The sequence below is a fragment of the Lycium ferocissimum genome, chromosome 8 (assembly GCF_029784015.1).
Source record: "Lycium ferocissimum isolate CSIRO_LF1 chromosome 8, AGI_CSIRO_Lferr_CH_V1, whole genome shotgun sequence".
In the NCBI taxonomy this organism is placed as follows: Eukaryota; Viridiplantae; Streptophyta; class Magnoliopsida; order Solanales; family Solanaceae; genus Lycium; species Lycium ferocissimum.
Window position 1 is genome coordinate 35275372 of NC_081349.1, and position 19098 is coordinate 35294469.

The 19098-nt window shown below is 33.7% G+C and overlaps 1 protein-coding gene and 1 pseudogene across 1 annotated transcript; one reads left to right on the forward strand and one right to left on the reverse strand.

Annotated features, from left to right (window-relative positions):
- Window positions 1-102: 102 nt before the first annotated feature.
- On the reverse strand, window positions 103-4077 carry LOC132068243 (zinc finger protein SHOOT GRAVITROPISM 5-like). The gene is made up of 4 exons (XM_059461767.1): window positions 3857-4077; window positions 3048-3199; window positions 2138-2403; window positions 103-907 (listed from the first exon to the last, which is right to left on the reverse strand). The coding sequence occupies exons 1-4, from the start codon at window positions 3966-3968 to the stop codon at window positions 262-264; spliced, it is 1176 nt and encodes a 391-aa protein (XP_059317750.1). The 5' UTR covers window positions 3969-4077; the 3' UTR covers window positions 103-261.
- LOC132069019 (U2 spliceosomal RNA) lies at window positions 2813-2967 on the forward strand (annotated as a pseudogene).
- Window positions 4078-19098: the final 15021 nt, after the last annotated feature.

A 19098-nucleotide genomic window follows, 5' to 3' on the forward strand; every position in this document is an offset into this window, starting at 1 on the left:
CAGCTCATGAGCCCTAACTAGTCGGACAAGTGAATTTCAGAGATGATTAAATAAACAAAAAATATATGAACAAGAAGATTACATGAAGGCCAAGATAAGATCTCTGGAGTAATAAAACCAACTTTATTTAATTAGTCTTACAACAGAAGATAAGAGTTTACATTGTTCACTCCATATACCAATAATCTGATCACTTCAATAGCATTTCATGATGGCCGCCAAAACGAATTAATTCAACTACTGTTAAACTACTCAATATTTTCACCTTTTATAAATGGAAGATGACAAATAGTTAGTCAAAGCTACAGGGTAAACCTCTCCACAAGCAGTAACCTCTTTTAATGACACAGTTTGATGGAACTGTTTATTATTACAATAGCCACATTTTATTATCTTCACATGTGATGATGAGTCAACACTTTCTCTAATTTCCCTTGCCTTTGCCATTTCAAGATTGGCTAAATCAATCAAACACTTTGCTTGTTGTCTCTTCTCTGCAGCCATTGCCTTTTGTTCCATAGCCATTTTGAGTATTTGATTTGCTTCACTTTTCAATTGTGATACTTGTGTTGTTGCCTCTTCAATGATCCCTTTGGCTTCATTGTTTTGGACTATGTAATTATGATGACCACTTTGACCAACAAATGATGATAAATTAGATTGTGGGGTATGTTCATTTTTTTCCAAGAAAGGAGAATAATAGTGTGCATTTTGGTTATAATAATTAGGAGAAGTGAAAAGCTCAAGATCAAGATTAGGCAATAATCTTGAATATTGATGATCATGTGGATGAGTAGTAGTACTAGGCAAGAAAATTGGCTTTGGTGTTTGCACAGCACATTCGTTAGTAGTAGTTGTTGTACTTTGTGCTTTGCATGAATCTTGATGTTCAATAAATGTTTCAACTCTGAAAAAAGCAATAAAAATGGGGCAAAAAAGAACTAGATTAGAAGAAGGTATATATATGGAAAATTAGTACTAAATTCAAACATATAATTCATTCACAACCAAAAAATCGCTAATTCTTTTGTGAAAATTTCCGACGAATCTGTTGGAGTTAATTAACTAGCTGTTGGTAAGTACGTTCTAGTAAAAAATCCCTTATCGACGAGCCAAATTCCGGCAGACACATCCGCCGGAAATTAGCAATTTTCTGATAGTAATTCCACAATATAATATTTTTTGAGGTCAGTAAATTTTATCTTCACCTTATAGTACTGTTTTGAACTAAGATAGTGGCACATATAAATAAGGAAGAGATCTTCAAAAGTAAGCACACTAAATATGTAGTACCTTTACAAGACATTCATTAGGTTTAACACTAAAGGATGCTACCAATTCAAGTAACATGGTAATCTTATCTTGATCTGTACTGTGTATAAGATGTGCTCCGTTCTTTTTTATTTGAGTTTACTTAGTATACACTGTCATTATTCACTATTAGGTTATCTAAAAGATAACTAATTACAAGTATCTGTCCATAAAAAGTATGATTAACGACCTTCAGTACTGGAAAAACGCGAATTTTCGATAGACGTTTCTGTATGAAGGCCAACAGAAATATGAGATTTCCAACGGAAAGTTTGGTCGTCCATTGGAAACTTTTCCTACAGCCAGTTTCCGATGAGAATATGTATATTTTTAATAGTGCTTGGAAATAATAAGATATTTATTATCTGTTGCAACAAATTAAGATATACTGATAGTGTAATTTTTTTTAGATAGCTTGTAATATATATGAAGTGGGCTTGTCCCAAAACAGAAGGCAAAAAGAGTTTGAAGACTTTATATATTAAAAGTCTTGGTACTTTCAAATTTTATTTAAAATTTGAAGTTAATGAATATGTCTGTTTATGAAACAAGATGACTATTTAGAATAGTCACCTTTCTGACTCTATAAATAAGACCTTCATTCATGAAGTGGCTATGAAAAAACTGCAGGTATAACACGGGCTTTGTTGTATCCTGAAGGGATTACTTGTATTTTCCCCAATATGTATACGGGCAATATTTCTTTAAGGAAAGTGAAGTCGATTCTTCCACAACTCAAAGCCATTTCTTCTTCTATTATGTTTTCCTATTTTTCTGACATTTTTTTAGAATGTTAATTTATACCAATGGATAAAAGAAGATGAACCTGGAGAAAACTCTTCCACAGTCACAAGAATGCCCTCTGGTGCCACAAGTTTTGATGTGAGCTTTATAATCTGACTGAACAGCATAGCCTTTGTAGCATTTTTGACAAACCCATTGTTTGTAATTGCTATGTTTCCTTCTGAAATGCTTCTTAATTCCAACAAGGTCACCTAGTGCATGGCATGGATCATGGTGTACACAACTTGGCTCTGGGCACACATATACTCTCTTCTTGACCACTTGATCCATCTCATTTTTCTCTTCTTCCTGATCAGTTTGAAAACATAGTTAGGTAAATAAAATTATACTATCGATTACTAACAAAAAAATTAAATGATATTATCGCACAATTTGACGTGATAACAGTTAGAGCAGACATATGTCTTCGGTTCAATTTTCGTTGTCATCCATCATCATAAGAAGGGGAACCTTGGAACAACGGTATAATTTCTCCGTGTGACCCATAAGGCGTTGAATTAAACTTTGATGTTTGTATTAGGCTAGGCTGCCTACATTGCGCCCTCTAGAGGTGCGACCCTTTCCCGTACCCTATGCGATGCGGAATGTTTTGTGTACGGTTGCCCATTTTTTGAATTATTAGAAAAACTTCACGACTTCCACGTGAAGGGATGCGTTGAGATATCTATAATTTAGTTAATAGAATTTGTATCCCATCATACCTTTCTCGGCCTTGTGGCTAAGATCAAGTATAGTACTTATCTGTTTAATATGTGATATGTGGACCAATATCAGTCCAAATGATATTAACTCAATGTTTTTAGGGGCAAGGCTAGTGCTACCTAGGCCATAGCCTAGGATAACCCAGGCCTGACGCTCCCCACTAAATGAAAAATTGTATCGTATCGAACATTTAAGATTTTAGATGAGACGATGACTTAGCTAATAAATACCTTCTTCTTCAACTTCCATGGAACCTTATGACGGCGGCGGTGCATCTGAAGATTCTGCTCTCTTTGAAAGCTAAGGTTGCAGATTTCACAAACGTAACGATCAGATTCCATTAACATCTCTGCTGTGAGATATACAACTTGTGCATCAGGATCTGCAAATTAAATATGGAAATTAATTATATAACTCACTTGATCAACTCCAAATTAACGAAAAGGAAAAAATACAATAACGGAGTTAACTAAGGGTTCAACAAAATTCAGTAACATCTCAAGGTTAAACCCTAAATATACATGTGTAAAATAAATATAAATGGTGGCGGATCCAAATATTCTCACAACGGAGATTCAAAAAAAGGCAAAACTACTATATTTGCTAAAAATTTCTCTTATGTTAGGACGAAAGGGGATTCAACTGAACCCGTTCCTTACCTTTAGCTTCGCCATTAAATATAGATGGATAGTTAATCAAAATCCACTTTCTTGCCTATAACGTTTAAATTCTGAACCTGCCTCTGAACAGAGGCTCGGAGTTAGAGAGGTGAAAAAGGGATTTATCCGAATTCCTTTCACTGAAAAAGTATATTGTATACACACGGTTAATTTTTTTATTTTTTTATTCATATATAGTAGATAATGAAACCCTTGATGAAAGTTTTACCTCTCTAGCTGACTGAACACGATGATTTTGATAGAGTTGTAATGGATACCACACGAGCTAAAACTCAATATTCCACAATAACTCTCATATGAGAAAAAGAAAATTAAAGTTCTTTATATATATTTAAGTAATGAAGATGAAAATTAAATACCTGGAGTACCAGCAGGTCTTCTTTTTCTTTTGATAATAAAACCATTTTCTGGGGAAGAAAATGGATCAGAATTAGAAGGAACTGGAAACAAGAAAGGGTGGCTAGCTAACATGGAGAGAGATTCTTATTGAACTGAGATATTCAATATGAAATGTTGTGCTCTTGTTTTTTGCTTCTTAGCTTTTTGTTTGTCTGCATTCTGGATAGATGAGGAGAACGATTTAAAGCCAATATATAGTACGGTTCCACATGATTTTTTCTTTTTAAAACAAAGAAAAAATGATTGTTTTCACCCAAAGCTTTTAAGATGGTTAAATTAATTTATAGTAGTATTTTTTTGGTTTTTTATGAGAATTTCTACCAATTCTGCTTTTATTCATTAAAGCTCGTTCTAAGCTCCGTCGAGATTGCCCCAGCCTATCCTATCATATGTATAATGGAGTTCGTCATTTATTGACGAAGTGATTGTTAAACATTAAAAGTATTGTTTAATGTTTATAACACTTTTGGTTTGACTAAGCTTTATAATTTTATCCCTACTATCTTTTGTAATTTTCTAAATATTTTTCCTAAAATAAAACTATTAATTATCTCTCTATTTTATTAATTTCTGTCATTGGTCTTTTTCATGTAAAAATATTTATAAATAGATCACTTGGATATTTTAGTCATTTTAATAGAAAAAGTGTTTATCAACATGTTTTGTAAATATACTAACTGATCTATTATTATCAGCTTCGGCACTTTATCCAAACATGTACTACTTATTTATAAAATTAGTTTCAACACCTAAAAATATATTTTAACACTTGATGCTTATCACCTACTTTTAATAACCTAACTCAAACGAGCTCAACATATTATCTCATGCTATCATATATTCTAGATATTATTCGGTCCATGTTATTAAATAGGATTGAGTATATACAATTACCTGTTAAGTGATTCAATTGTGTAAATTTTCTTATATCATCAATATACATAATTTGAATTTTATTTATAAAGTAATACAATATGTATATACTAAAAGTGTAATGATTTCTTTTTGCACCATCATCATAATTTAACATGTTATAGCATGTTATTTATCATTTCTAAACCTTAAGATATTATTTAATTAATGGTACAACAACAAAAACAACATATCCAGTGTAATCCCACAAGTGGAGTATGGGGAGGGTAGAGTGCACGCAGACCTTACCTCTACCTTGGGAGGTAGAGAGGTTGTTTCTGATAGACCCTCGGCTAATTAAAGTAAAAGCAAATGAAAGCAGTTCAAAAAAGAGGTAATGATAATGAGAAAACCACGCCAAAATATTATAGGAAGCATGCATGTCTAAGCATTCTAAAAAATGACAGTAGCTACAGCAAAATAATACGAAAATTGAAGTACAAGAAGTGATAGTAAGGCAATCGAAGGATAAAAAACTACAAGTGTAGTACTACCACTATTAGTATGGAAGGATAAGCGGGCAAACACACAACTAACTACTAACCTAATTCTACCCTAATTTGTGTCCTCCACAACCTCCTATCTAATTAAGGTCATGTCCTCATGAGTAAGCGGAAACTGCGCCATCTCTTGCCAATCACCTACCCTCCGGCCTACCTTTATCTTTCCTGAAACCATCCATAGCTAACATGTCACACCTCCACACTGGGGCATCCGTGGTTCTCCTTTTCACATGTCCGAACCATCTCATCCTCGCTTTCCGCATCTTGTTCTCCATGTGGCCGCTCCCACCTTATCCCGGTGATTAATTAATTATTGTATCAAAATAAAATTAACTACAATTATCCTTTTAAGTGATATAATTATGTACTTTTTTTAATATGGTTAGAACATAGAACTTAGCTTATTAAGTGATGTAATCATAGTAAAACTCTACAATAAGCATTAATTGATAACATGATAAAAATAGGAAATAATCTGCTATAATAAAATAACTATATTAATAATGTAAAAAGATTATTACACACTATTGATGTATATAACTTGTGTTCAAAATTAATCTCGTTACTCTTTTTTTGTAAATAGGACAAATATTTTTGTGACATGTACTAATTTGTACCCTATGAGTGAAAATTCCCGTGAGATTTTTTTTTTTGTTTTTATTTTTTGAAAGAGAACTAAAACTAATCGAGTGAATGAGACCTAACAACATCTCCTGTAGCACGCAAAAAAAAATGCTTTAGAATACGCGTGAATGCCATTCAATAGGCTTTCTTACTAAACGCCAAATTGGATAAGCCATCAACTTTCGAATTGGCCTCCCTATAGATATGAGCAATATAGACCACCCAATTTCTAACCAAGAGGTGATGAATACGGTTGACATGAGTATCATTATTCCGACGAGGCACAAATGATCTTCCCGTCCGCAGCACATGAACTACACTTTTCATGAGAATTTTTTATAGTAATATAGAAGTGCCTAAATCTGAAAGAGGCACAAAACATCTTTTCAAGTCTAACTAAGTGATCCTTTTCTGCTGGTTGAAACTTGGAAGATCGCTAATTAAAAAAAGCCAAGAGGAAATGATTAGTTTGTGAAAACTTGGTGGATGCAGTTCTCTACTTTATTGCTTTCATATTCTGTCTACGTTAAAATCTCACGTGATAGTTTTTATGGGGTAAAAAGAATATCTATACAATTAGATCAATCATAAAATAATTACAAGTTATAATATACATAAATTAGTATTCTGATAAAAATAATAACAAACCTACTAATCTACTATTACTTATTAGACAACACTGATTATAATGTGAAAACAATATTTACTGTTTACATTAAATCTAAAACCTACTTTACTGTTTTATATATTCCCTCAATCCCAATTTATGTGGCACTTTTCGTTTTTCGAGAGTCAATTTGACTAAACTTTGAAGCTAAATTGGATTAGATTAACTTAATATTTTAAGATTAAAGTTTATATATTTGAAAACTACATGCATGAAAAGTACTATAATTTGCAACTTTTCTCATATCAATTTGGTGAAAAATACATCTTAATGTTGGTCAAAGTCGTACAGTTTGAATCTCGACAAACGAAAGTGCCACATAAATTGGGACAGAGGGAGTATCACTTAATATCATTAGCGATAAAACTTAATATCCAAGACATATATCTTGTATTTATTATCGTTTTGGTGTAAACAACACCTGATCCAGGTAAGTTACGTTTTTTTGATGCGCCTAATAGAGGGCGGTTAAGTTCACATAGTACACGCATTTTTGGGCTTGATGATGGCCTAGCCAGTGAGACATATTTGTGAAGTCCGTTGGTCAAAACGGACAATTCATTCTATAGACTTGGATCGTGATAGTTCTTTCGGCCTTGTACATGACTATCTAAAACGAAATTTTCGTTCATTTCTGGAATGATATATTAGATGAATCAATTCTTATTAGTTTGGTAGTTCAACCCGGAATTATTAGCACTAGAATTTTAGAATGAATATAATTTTTTTCTGAACTATTGATTTTGAAAGTTAGAGAGCATGGTAGTGCATTTCAAATATACATTTTGCTCTTTCAATCTTATACTGGCTTGTACCTAACGGTGATGCATTACGTGTAACGCAATTATTACTTATCATAAATAAGTGCTCAATTATGTATGAATTAATTAGACAAGTAGAAGGTTTTGTCAATTTTCATTTTCCTAATCTTTTAGTTCATCATGAGTTTCATTTTCATGCATTCAGCCTTGAGAACGACTTGACTTGTTCAAGTATATATAGGTGGAGGAAATTAATTAATTAAGTGTCAAATTATCAAACAACATAAACACAAGAATTGTCCCTAGTTAGCTCTTTGGAACCAAACAAGAGAACGTGAGGCTTCAACTATTGTTGAGAGAAAATTGATGTCACAAACTCTGGATTTAATTTCTTCGCCCACATCATGGCGTCTCGAAAAATCTTTATGCACATAATCTTCTTATATATTGTTAGCGTATCGAAGTTGAACTATAGATTTTAGCAAACCTAATTTGTTTTTATTAACAAATGATGCTCAAGAAAATTAATTAAAATCTAATTAAGGAGAGATTCGAACACAATTATAAGCTAGTTATGCGTCTGATCGATCAATAAATATATACAGTCAAACCTCTCTATAACAATATCGTTGGTAGAAATTTTTCGATTAAGCGGATTGTTGTTATCACTATATATTACGTTTAAATAATATTTTATTGTTATAGGCAAAAAGGATGCATGAAATCTAATTTTTAATTGTCAAATCCTAAGCTTAATTACACTTTGTATAACGAAGGGAAATCTTTTAATGATTGAATTATATATTCATATGATATTCTTTGTCATAAATGGTGTATTAAAGTCTCAAAAATATTTGGTGAAATCTCTACACTTATTATTGATAATCATAAATATTCTATTTTTATAAAGATTGTTAACTATTATATTACCAAAAAAAAAAAAAAAAATATATTTGTTATATGGGGGTAATTTTACAAGAGCGTACTGTTATAAAGTTAATTGTTGCTGTTATATAGGTAAAATGCCGTTATAGAGAAGTAAAATATAACATAACAAATCGATTCCGAAAAAACTTAGCTGTTATAGAGAGGTATTGTCATATACGGATGCTGTTATAGAGAAGTCTGACTGTATTAAAAAAATTCAACCAAGCGGTACTCGACGCCAAAGCTAAAAGAACGCTAGAGAAGCAAATGAGAGGTTTTCATAAAAATCCTTATAGAATGAAAGAATGAAGTTTTTATTTTGTAAATGCCAAAATCATGAGTTATAATTAACTGCGCTTCCAATTTTCAAAAAGAAATCCTAAGTATATATTTATCTAAAAGAGGATTGAAGAAAATTTTGCCTCTTACAGAAATGTAAGGTAAGGTTGTGTACAATAGACTTCGCGTCCTCATTTCCTCCGACCCCGCGCAACGCCGGGAGCTTAGTGCGACAGGCTGCCCTTCTTTTTTTTATACGATTGAAGAAAATTTTGGGAAAACGTCAATAACTGCCAGCTTATTTGTCAAAAAAAAAAACATTATGTTATAAAAAATTAATTAATCAGCTGGACATTCGAGAGATAAAAAAAAGTCGTTCATTTGATTAACTTGAAATTTTAGATGGAGTCCGTCGAAAATTGACTTGTCACGAAGTTGATAAATTCTCCATCAGAAATACGATGGTGTTCCGACGACAATGTCGATCACGACATTCAAGTTTTCTTAATAGTCCTAAGATGGCTCCGTCCCTGCAGCCAAATATCCCTTCTAATTAATATAGTCCTTAATATATTATCAAATAATTTTTTACGAATGTGTCAAAACATTAAACGACAAAAGATAAAAATTAAGTACGGTAAGTAGTAGTACAAATTTTGTTTTTAAAATCCGAATATGACCTCGTGGTTTCAAACCAAGCCTTGATGGTAGAGAGTAAAGTGAAGGACCAAGTTGCTGCAGGTGCAATAATAATGTGTGCCTTGGATCTGAAAATTAAAGATATGATTTGTTTCGATGTGAAGAGTTATAAAAAACAATAATGATAAAATCAATAAATAACAAAATTGAATTGCAGATTAGTTGTTTTGTACTGTTTGTAAAGGACCCCCCATTTAAAGGATGCAAATTCTTACATAAATAATTTAGATTCTCTACTGGATACAGCATATCACAAAGAATGAATGTCTTCGTCAGTCTTTCAATTATATGTTCCCCTACTCATTATCATCAAGATTCCTTTTCTGGTAAATTCATATATTTTTCTGATTTTTATTGGTTTTTACTACTTAAAGGTCCACATTGTACAAACGGAGATGGACTTGACATTTTTAAAATCAATTAATATAATTACGATAAATAGTAATCCGAGAAAAATGATAATTAAGTTGCTTTCAGATGTTAAAATTTATCAATAGTGTAAAAGCATTTATATTGTCCGTGTATATAATTTAAATCCTTAAATATTTTGAGGCATTGGCGGTAGAAATTAAAGATCTTCCAGCAAAGGCAAATCTAAAGCATGGCTGTAAAATTTGAGATTCATAAATTTGGGAACAAAAATTCAGAGGAACCATCATGGATGTTTATATGGTTTCTATTTTCTGTACAATATCATCAATAGGTTCAGGATAGCAGGTCCAAAATTACCTACTAACCGCTTCAATTTATGTGACGGTATTTGATTGGGTATGAAATTTAAAAAAGAGATAAATTTGTAAGTTTATGATCTAAGATGAGTCATAACCATTTGTATGAATATATATAAACAGGGATCAGGGATGTCAAATGGGCAGACAGGGCTGAAGTTGGGTGAGTCAACATGGATTGAGTTAATAAATTGGTAGATCATTAATCCACTCAAAGGATACTTGAGCTGAAATGAGCTGTATCAAAATGGGCTAAACAATGGATCAAGAAGGCAGGGGCGTATACATAGTGTCGGGCTTTCGGCTACGAGTTCATTCGAACCCAGTAACTTTTGACCTAAGTCTTATATTTATCTTATAAAACTCATTAACTATGTATAGATTATTAATTATGAATTCAGTAACTCAAAAAAATTTAGAGGCCGAATTCATAAGCATCAAATTCCAAAATTGCTTTGGTTCATGAAGAATGTGAGTGTTAAATAAATGAATGTTCAAGCCAACTAAATAAATACTAGTGTGTAATCATATACTCGTATGTACGATTATACACTATAACCCAAAGTGTTTTGTCCAATATGTAATCCAGTGGCGGGTTCAAGTTTTCACCGAGGAGATTCAAAAGACAAAGAAGTAAAAAAATGAAAAAGTCAATTGAGGAGATTCAACATCTAGTATATATACAATAAAAATAATTTTAACCTTGTATATAGTGTAATTTTTTTATGAAGGAGATTCGGATGAACCCCTTTACAGTACCCTAGCTCTGCCATGACGTAATCCTTTTTATTTTGTAGATGTATCGTATGGAGTTATCCAAATCAAGGTTTGGCGATGACATTCATCAGATCAGTTAGGCTCGATTCTACATGGGCTAAAAAAATCTTATTTCAATCTTATCTAGAGAAAAGGTTGGGTTGGTCTCATGGGTCAAACTCATTTTGGTGGCTCTATATGAAACTGACGATATTAGTTATTAAAAGGAAAATCAACTAAGATCACGTTAGTAGTGAAAGTTAAAGAATGTATTGAAAGTTGGGTTAAGGGATGGAACACACCTAAATTATGATGAGGTTGTCAATTACACACTTAAACTATGCAGGGGTCCTATGACCGCCTCCCCTCACCCCCACCTCCAAACTATTTTTTTCGTATTATTTATCTTGTTCACTAATTACCCGATAAAAGAAAGTTAAAACACAACGTATGCAAACATGCGCTTATTCAAGACTAAAAGAAAAGGGTCTTCCAAGAAGAAATTTGTTTTGAAAATTTGCAAGAAGTACATCTGAGGCAGAGTCTAAGGCAAATTTAGCAACATTGAAGCTACTTAATTGGAGGGGGAAAATGTTGAAGTTCTGATCCACTATCCCAAAGAGTCATGGTGCAAAGTGTATTTCAGTTTGGGATGCAAAATGAATAAGCGTGTGTTTGCACATGTCCGTTTTAACTTATTTTTCTTGCCATGTAATTAGTGTGGGGTACAAATTATATTAAAAAATAAGTTCAGGGGGTCATAAAAACCGCGCATAATTTAGATATGTAATTAATAACTTCGTCATAGTTTAGGTGTACTTTCTAAGCCTTATCCCATTGGAAGTTTGAAATTCTCGAAAAATGTCAGTTATATATTTAAGGGAAAAGGATCAAAATACCCCTCTACTTTGGAAAAAGGGCTAAAAATATCCTCTGAACTTATTTTGGGTCAAAAATACCCCTCTCATCCTTAAAGTTTTCAAATACATCCCTGTCTTGACGGAAATTTTTCCCCAAAATAACCCAAAATCATTTTTTAAACCCGCTCCATTATTTAAACCCGACCCAACTAAATAATAACTCATAGGATCCCCTTATTCCCCCAATTCCCTCCAACTTCAAACCTACGTATTGGGGGATTAAGGAAATCTTATGGGTTATTATTTAGTTGGGTCGGGTTTAAATGATAAAGCGGGTTTAAAAAATAATTTCGGGTTATTTTTGGAGATAATGTCCGCCAAGACTGGGGGATATTTGAAAACTTTAAAGATGAGAGGGGTATTTTTGATCCAAAATAAGTTCGGAGGATATTTTTAGCCCTTTTTCCAAAGTAGAGGGGTATTTTTTACCCTTTTCCATATATTTAAACTTTGCAAGAGTTCTATTGCTCGGCGGGGGGAGGGGGACGAGGGAGGTGTCCTTGACTATAACAGCAGGTTTAATTGAAACATCGAAACTCCTCTAACATAGGGAAATATTCGAATATAGTGATAAAGAGGGTTTACAAATTATTTTACATTCACAAGTTAATTTCATTATTATTACTCTCTAGATTATTATTTTTTTGATCAAGGCTCTCTAGATTTTTTTGAAGTGGAATTTTTTAAAAGTTTAACATCAAAGCAAGTCAAGTAATTAAATTAAAGACAATTTTTAATAGGCATTTTACTCGATTTTTCAGTTCGATTGATATTTTTTCTTTACCAGTATATACCCCTAGTTCATATTAACTTGTGTGAAGTTGCCGCGCATTTACAGTTGAGATTGGCGATTGTAAATTTTTACTAGTTTAGTTAGTTGAACATATGCTAATCACGTGCTCTTTGATGAAACAATCTATAAATAGAAGTAAACCAAATTTGTTTAGGATTTAGTATTTGTTAGTTTCTTTAATTCATGTCTAAACAGGATTTATAGTTAAAACAATATAATATTGGAATAGGTTTTCCAATTCCTAGTCAAAGTAGGTTTTGCATTATTATAAATATGACCATTAGTAATGTAGAAATCAGTCCTAACAAAAAGTAATATATTTTCTTTCTTTCGCGCTCAAATTCTCTCCCAAATTTCCAGTTTGATCTCTCGTTCAAGTTAAAAAATCCTTTGGTTACGATGAAGAAGACGCTGTTTTACAATTTCTTCCCATCAAAAGCAGAAGAAGAGGCATGCAAAGTTACCAACACTCCATGGGTACCGACTCGAGAACTAATAGAGATAAGGGACATATACCCTGCCCCAAAAATTGATCTGGAAAATCCATGGCAGATCAAGAAAAAGATTACTCATGACGAGGTCGTTGTTGGAAAGCTGGTGATTCCATTTACTGATACGTTTGAGTACATTATTCGATACTGGAAGTTGGACGAGGCCAAAAGTTTGGTGAACGGGTACGGAATTTGTGTTGACGTGTGGGATGTAACTGAAGAGAATGAACCTAAGAAGTATGAAGGTGGAAGCGTTTGCTTGAGGAAGTTGCATAATGATGACTATTCTCTATCGTGCATAAAATTGTTCGATGATCGTGGATTGGAAGTTGGTGATGAAATTGGGCTATATTGGGATCCTAGGAATTCAAGTTTTATGTTCAAATTACTTTCTAAGGTTCATGCTTAGTGAAACTTTTTAAATTGTTCACGAACTAGGACCAAAAGTGATATACCATAGTGTTTTGTTTTCTGTCAATCAACAAACTCCTTAAAATATAATTTTGAATGTCTTGGTTATGAATTTTAAGTTTTAACATTGTTCTGTTCATGATTTTGCGGATAATTTCACTGAAGTCTTTTGTCCTGTGTCAATCAACAACTCCTTAAAACTTTGGCTTTGGCTGACGGTAGGGGCTCAAATGATCAAAAAGTATAATAACAATAAAACAAAGTAATTGATTTCATGTCTTGATTATATGAAGAATTTCCTCATTAAATAAATGTGATTTTATGCATGATTAACTGTAACAAATTTCAGCTAGGCAAGTCTCTTGGTGAGGAATTTTCACTTCAGAAAAATGATGTGTTTGTGCTGATGTAATTTCTGTAAATTACATGTTTTGATACCTGAATAGTTCAGAATTGAATTAGAATGAATAAGGAACTGAAACTTCAAACTGTTTGTTTACAATTTTTCCAAAATCAGCGGTCGTTCAAAAAATAAGTCTTGTAGTATCGTTCTTTAAAGGTCCTACTGAATCAGTTTGAATACTTTTTTTTGATAGAATCTCTTGTGCATTTTTCTACAAGATAATCGTCGTCCTCACACTTCCTGAATTTGTTGCTCTTAATTTGCCTTGTACTCGAATTCCAGTAGCCAAGTGTCCGTTCCAAGCACTAGTCATTGCAGTTTTCCACATTCACTCAACACAATATGCAGAGCAATTACATTAAGAAGTAGTAGTCGTTTTTGCTATTTGTGGGCTAGTTTTGGAACAACAAGCAGATTCATAATTTTCTTGGAAATGGTCTTTAGCTCATTCTATGGAGATGTTGTGCATAGGAATGAGAGCAAAATAAAGGTGTGAGTAGATTTAAACACTTCCCAAAAGACAAATTAAGTTTAAATGGTCACAACACCAGAGTAGGGAATCAGTTTGCAGTTTTCTGCTAAGCAAGTTATATTCAAGAATTCTCTGCTATGAGATGGTTTGAAATCATGAGATGAAATCATGTTTGGACATGCAATTTAGATTTCTTAAGTTATATTTTTTTTTATAGACATAAAAACCCCACAAGTTGTGAAAACCATCAAAACTTTCTCAATTCTTATACAATCTTGCCAAATGGGCAAGTCATAGTTCATAACAAAATTAATACACTACTAGAAGGCCTTTCTAAAAAATACAAAATCATTTGATCAAACTTTAGTTCAATAAAATGAAAAATTGAACATGAGTTATAGTGTAACTACTCTTTAATATAATCCTCCCACATGGTTGGTAAGAGTAAATTTGTTATAAATATGCTACCAACTTGTAGATGTTTTAATATTTGATATAAATGGTTGGTAAATATATCTTACCAACTTATGGACTATTTTTACAAAATATAAACTTATGGGTCAACTTTTACAATTAAAAAATTTGAAATCATGATTTGGAATCCCAAATCATGCCTTTTTGGATGATTTAGGATTTCATCTCGAATCATGAGATGAAATTACATGTCCAAACACTGACTTCATCTCATGAGATGAAATCGCATGTCTAAACGCCCACTTATATATCTAAGATGTGTATAACAGTTATAGCAGGTAAAGTATAGTGAGTTCACTGTAATAGTGGGTAAAGTTAAGTTACTTTGACGTGGCAAACAATAGTTTCGTGACTTCGTGTGACAATATGTCAAATTAACCCTTTCGCTGGTATCGGAGAAGAAAAAACAAAGAATGCTTGCTCTTTCAGAAATAGTGTTACACTTCGAATTTTCGCACGTTAAAGTCGCATCATGAGTTAGTCGACGTAAGTTCCAAAAAGAAATTATGTTGAGGATAAAAGGGATTGATTTTATTAATAAAAATGGTTACAAGAGTCTATAAATAATATTAGTAAGTGGCGAAAGATTTGGAGGGTGAATAAATCAAAGAAGCATGAGTTTCGTCAAAAGTCGGTAAGTTGGGAATACGATAACTTGTACTTTTAAAAGTGAGATTAGAGGCCCACATGCTAAGCAAGTAATGATATGAAGTATTTGAATTGTATAATGGTCTCTTGTTAAGTTTGAAAGTCAAACGAGTTGTAATACGAAAGTCGACAAAGGGCGTCGTAAGTTAAGTTTGTAAATTTCACCGAAATTTGGGTCGATGTCTCGGAGCTTTTCTCTCAATATACTTGGAGTCACAAGTGATCCACCTACCAAATCGAAGTTCTACGAGTCTAGTTTCTAGAGCGTTTTACCGTTCATCTATACGACATCGGAGTAGAGAGATATTCACATTTCCGTCCAGGGACATAAACTATCACGGAACAAAGGTTTCAGGTCGGGTGGCGACTATTCCTTATTATATAAAAGACCCACAAATCATCTTCGGGACCTTCATTTTCTCTAAGATACAAACCCTAAGCACTCCCTATACTCTCTCAAACATTTCTCCATCAATCACAAGCAGATCCAAAGGCTAATCAAGTAACTTTAACGTAAGGAATCACGTGGTAATCGTAGAATCGTCGTTTCTTCGTTGTTTCGCTTTTCGGAAGAAATCTTCAACTTGAAGTAATCTTTGTTTTGGAGTGATTCTTGAAGTTTAAGGTATGTTCTACCCTTCTCACGGTCCTCTTAAGCTTCTACAAATATTTAACCTAGAAATTGGAGGAGAAATCCCATAAGACAAGTCTTTATTAACTCTAAGGAACTTTATGGAGGAACTTGATTGTTTAGGGGCAATGTTTTTGTGGTTTGAATGTATTATTTGGAGCTATGAAGTTATGGATGGATTGACAAGGAAAACTAGGAGTAAAAGAGAATAAAAATGGTAGTCTTGAATGAAGAAATCAACTACAAATGATCCTACGAACTTACACCCGCAAGTTGTTCGATGAAATGCCTCAATGAGTATTTCCATAAGCCATGAACTTGGAATTGATCCCATATTAGTGGTATGATATAGGTGATCGTTCGTAAGGCATTCAAGGACTCGGGAAACATATAACTCCATCGACGAGGTATGTAGGGCTTTCTATTCTCTTTGTGGCATGACTAGATTTCAAATGACCTTTCATTGAAAAATTTGTTCCGTTAACTTGGATCGATCGCGTTCCATGATAATTGAGCTGACACATACTTCATCTATGACTTGTACCAAATTATGGTCCACATCTCCTTTTGGCTATCGATTAAAAGACTTTCCGTTCAACTTGTGTTGATTATGTCCCAAAATGGTTAAGCTTACCCTTTTCTCTATGCGAATAGCTTGTATTGAAGCACGTTTACATTTCGTATCCCTCTTGTTTATCGAATGAAGAATGATATTAGTTATGGTACTTCTTCACATCAAAGTTGAGTTGATTGTACTTCCTTTAATTGAGTTAATCCTTATCTTCTTGTCTATTGTTCCAAGGTGACGAACCTCTCGTCACACACTCTTTCCGATAAAAGTCATGTCGATCATATTTCATAAGAGTTTGGCTAACTTTGGCTTCGTGAATAATTTATAACAAGATGTTTCCTTGTACTTTTACTTCTTTGGCCTAATGATCAAATAATGATAAACGTAGCGACAATAATGATAGTCGGAGGATAACGACAATAGGTCACTCCGACTCTTTCCATGATATTTCTTCTGAGGTCAGTCTTTCATTGCACTTATATATATATGTATTTATTTTCATTACCGAGCCGCGCTATAGTCGGCAAGGTAGGCACGTAGCCGTGCACCTAGATGTATTTCTTTCTTTACCGAGCCGTGTTGTAGGCGACCGGCAGTAGGCACGTAGCGTGCATCGCTGCAATACGCATCGGTTAGCGTAGATGATGTTATGATGATGAGCTCACCCCACAAAAGGGATTTATTATTGTTATATGATATGATATATGCCTCCACAGTGAGGAATGATTTTACGGGCATGCATTTACATTTATGTCATGATTATGGTCGCTCTCAGTGGCCTCGTTCAGAGTTTCAGGTAGTCTCTACATCTTTTCCCAAATTATCTGTATCTCTTATGCTTATGTTATGTTTATACTTACTGCCTTACATACTCGGTACATCTTTCGTACTAACGCATTTTGTGTGCCGGCGGATCACCCACAGTACGGTAACGATTGGTGTACCTTTCTCAGTAGGATACCAGAGTTCAGCAGGGATGTTCGCACTCCATTCTCCTGAGTTGCGATCGAGTCATTAAATAGGATACGTATATATATATATATACGAGTATGGCCGGGTACGTTTGGGCCACCGTCCCGACCAAACTGATCCATATTAGTGCTCTTAGAGGCTTAGAGACTATCAAAGACAGTATTGGTGCGTTTGGCCTTGCCGACCTTCTGACTAGTTGTCTTTCTTGGTTGTGGCCTTGTTGGCCCTTGTAATGCATATATATGTTGTTGGGCCTTTTGTGCTTGCAAGTTGTTATGATATACTTCTTACTATTGTTATTCAAATGCCTTGTCGGCCTATGATTCACGTTACGTGCAGTTTAGATATCACAGCTTGGTTCGCTCGGCTCTTCGGATGCCGGGTGCCGGCCACACCCCCAAGGTTGGGGTGTGACAAATAGTATGATGGTCATGAGTTTCCCTCTGCTTGTCTAAATATGTAAAAATAGCAACAGATACTTTATGATGATCCTTGCACCTGTATTTTCATTCCCAACTTGTCATTTTTGTGCTCTTAATACCCTTCTCTATTTTCTTTTACAGACTACAACTATATGCGCGCCAATTCCAACTTAGGCTAGTGAATCTGTCCAACTCGATTGGTTAGAGATGACTAGTACAATGTTAATTATCATAACGATTGCTCTTATTGTAGCAAGTATTTAAAATAAGCATCTGCTAATAGATGATCAGTTGCTAGTTTCATGCTTTATTGTAACTGAAGATTACAGCTGTAATACAAGTGTCACAAGCTTTAGAAGAAGCTAATACAACAGATCTAAGAAACCTCTTTCAGAATTCCATATTTACAAAGAGCATGTAAATGAAAAGCACACATACAAAGCTACAAGATTTGATCCGTTCTAATAAACAACACAACAGTCGGTCATTCCTAAAATCCACTTACAAAGTCCATTCAAGAAAAGATTGGACAGATATTGAAACGAAGTCCTGGTAACACTTGAAAAACAGCGCTAGCAGTTATTAACCACAATGTTATAAATAAACAAAATGGATGGTAACCGCTGGAAGAAGAGGCATAACAGTCTGAGGATCGGTCCATCATTTAAAGTCTCTACAGGTTGATATTCTGGCCAACCTTTATATGCGCTCTCTGCAAAGAAGATTATATTAAGTTAAAGTAAATTTGGAAAAACATATTCTGAAAAGAGAATTTAATGTACGAAAAAAGTTAATTAATTCGTTTAATTAGTTTATACTCACAGATTTGCCTGGAGATTTCACGCACAAACTCACTTCAAGCTTGTCTTCTCTCATAATTTCTGCAATATATTCCTTAATCATCAGGGCTGAATCTTCTAGTTGAGAGCTGTCATACAGTGAGATAGAAGTGGGGGTCACCAAGTATAGTAGAGAATGGAGGAGATGCCTAGCTTGTGCTATCAACACAAGTTACCCAACGTAGAAGACTGAGCATAGTTTCTATGAAATTCTACCTCGTAAGTATCAAATTAATTCGAGATATTTTCCAATGCCAACGAGGGTTTACAGAAAATTGGAACATGTAGATGATGAAGGC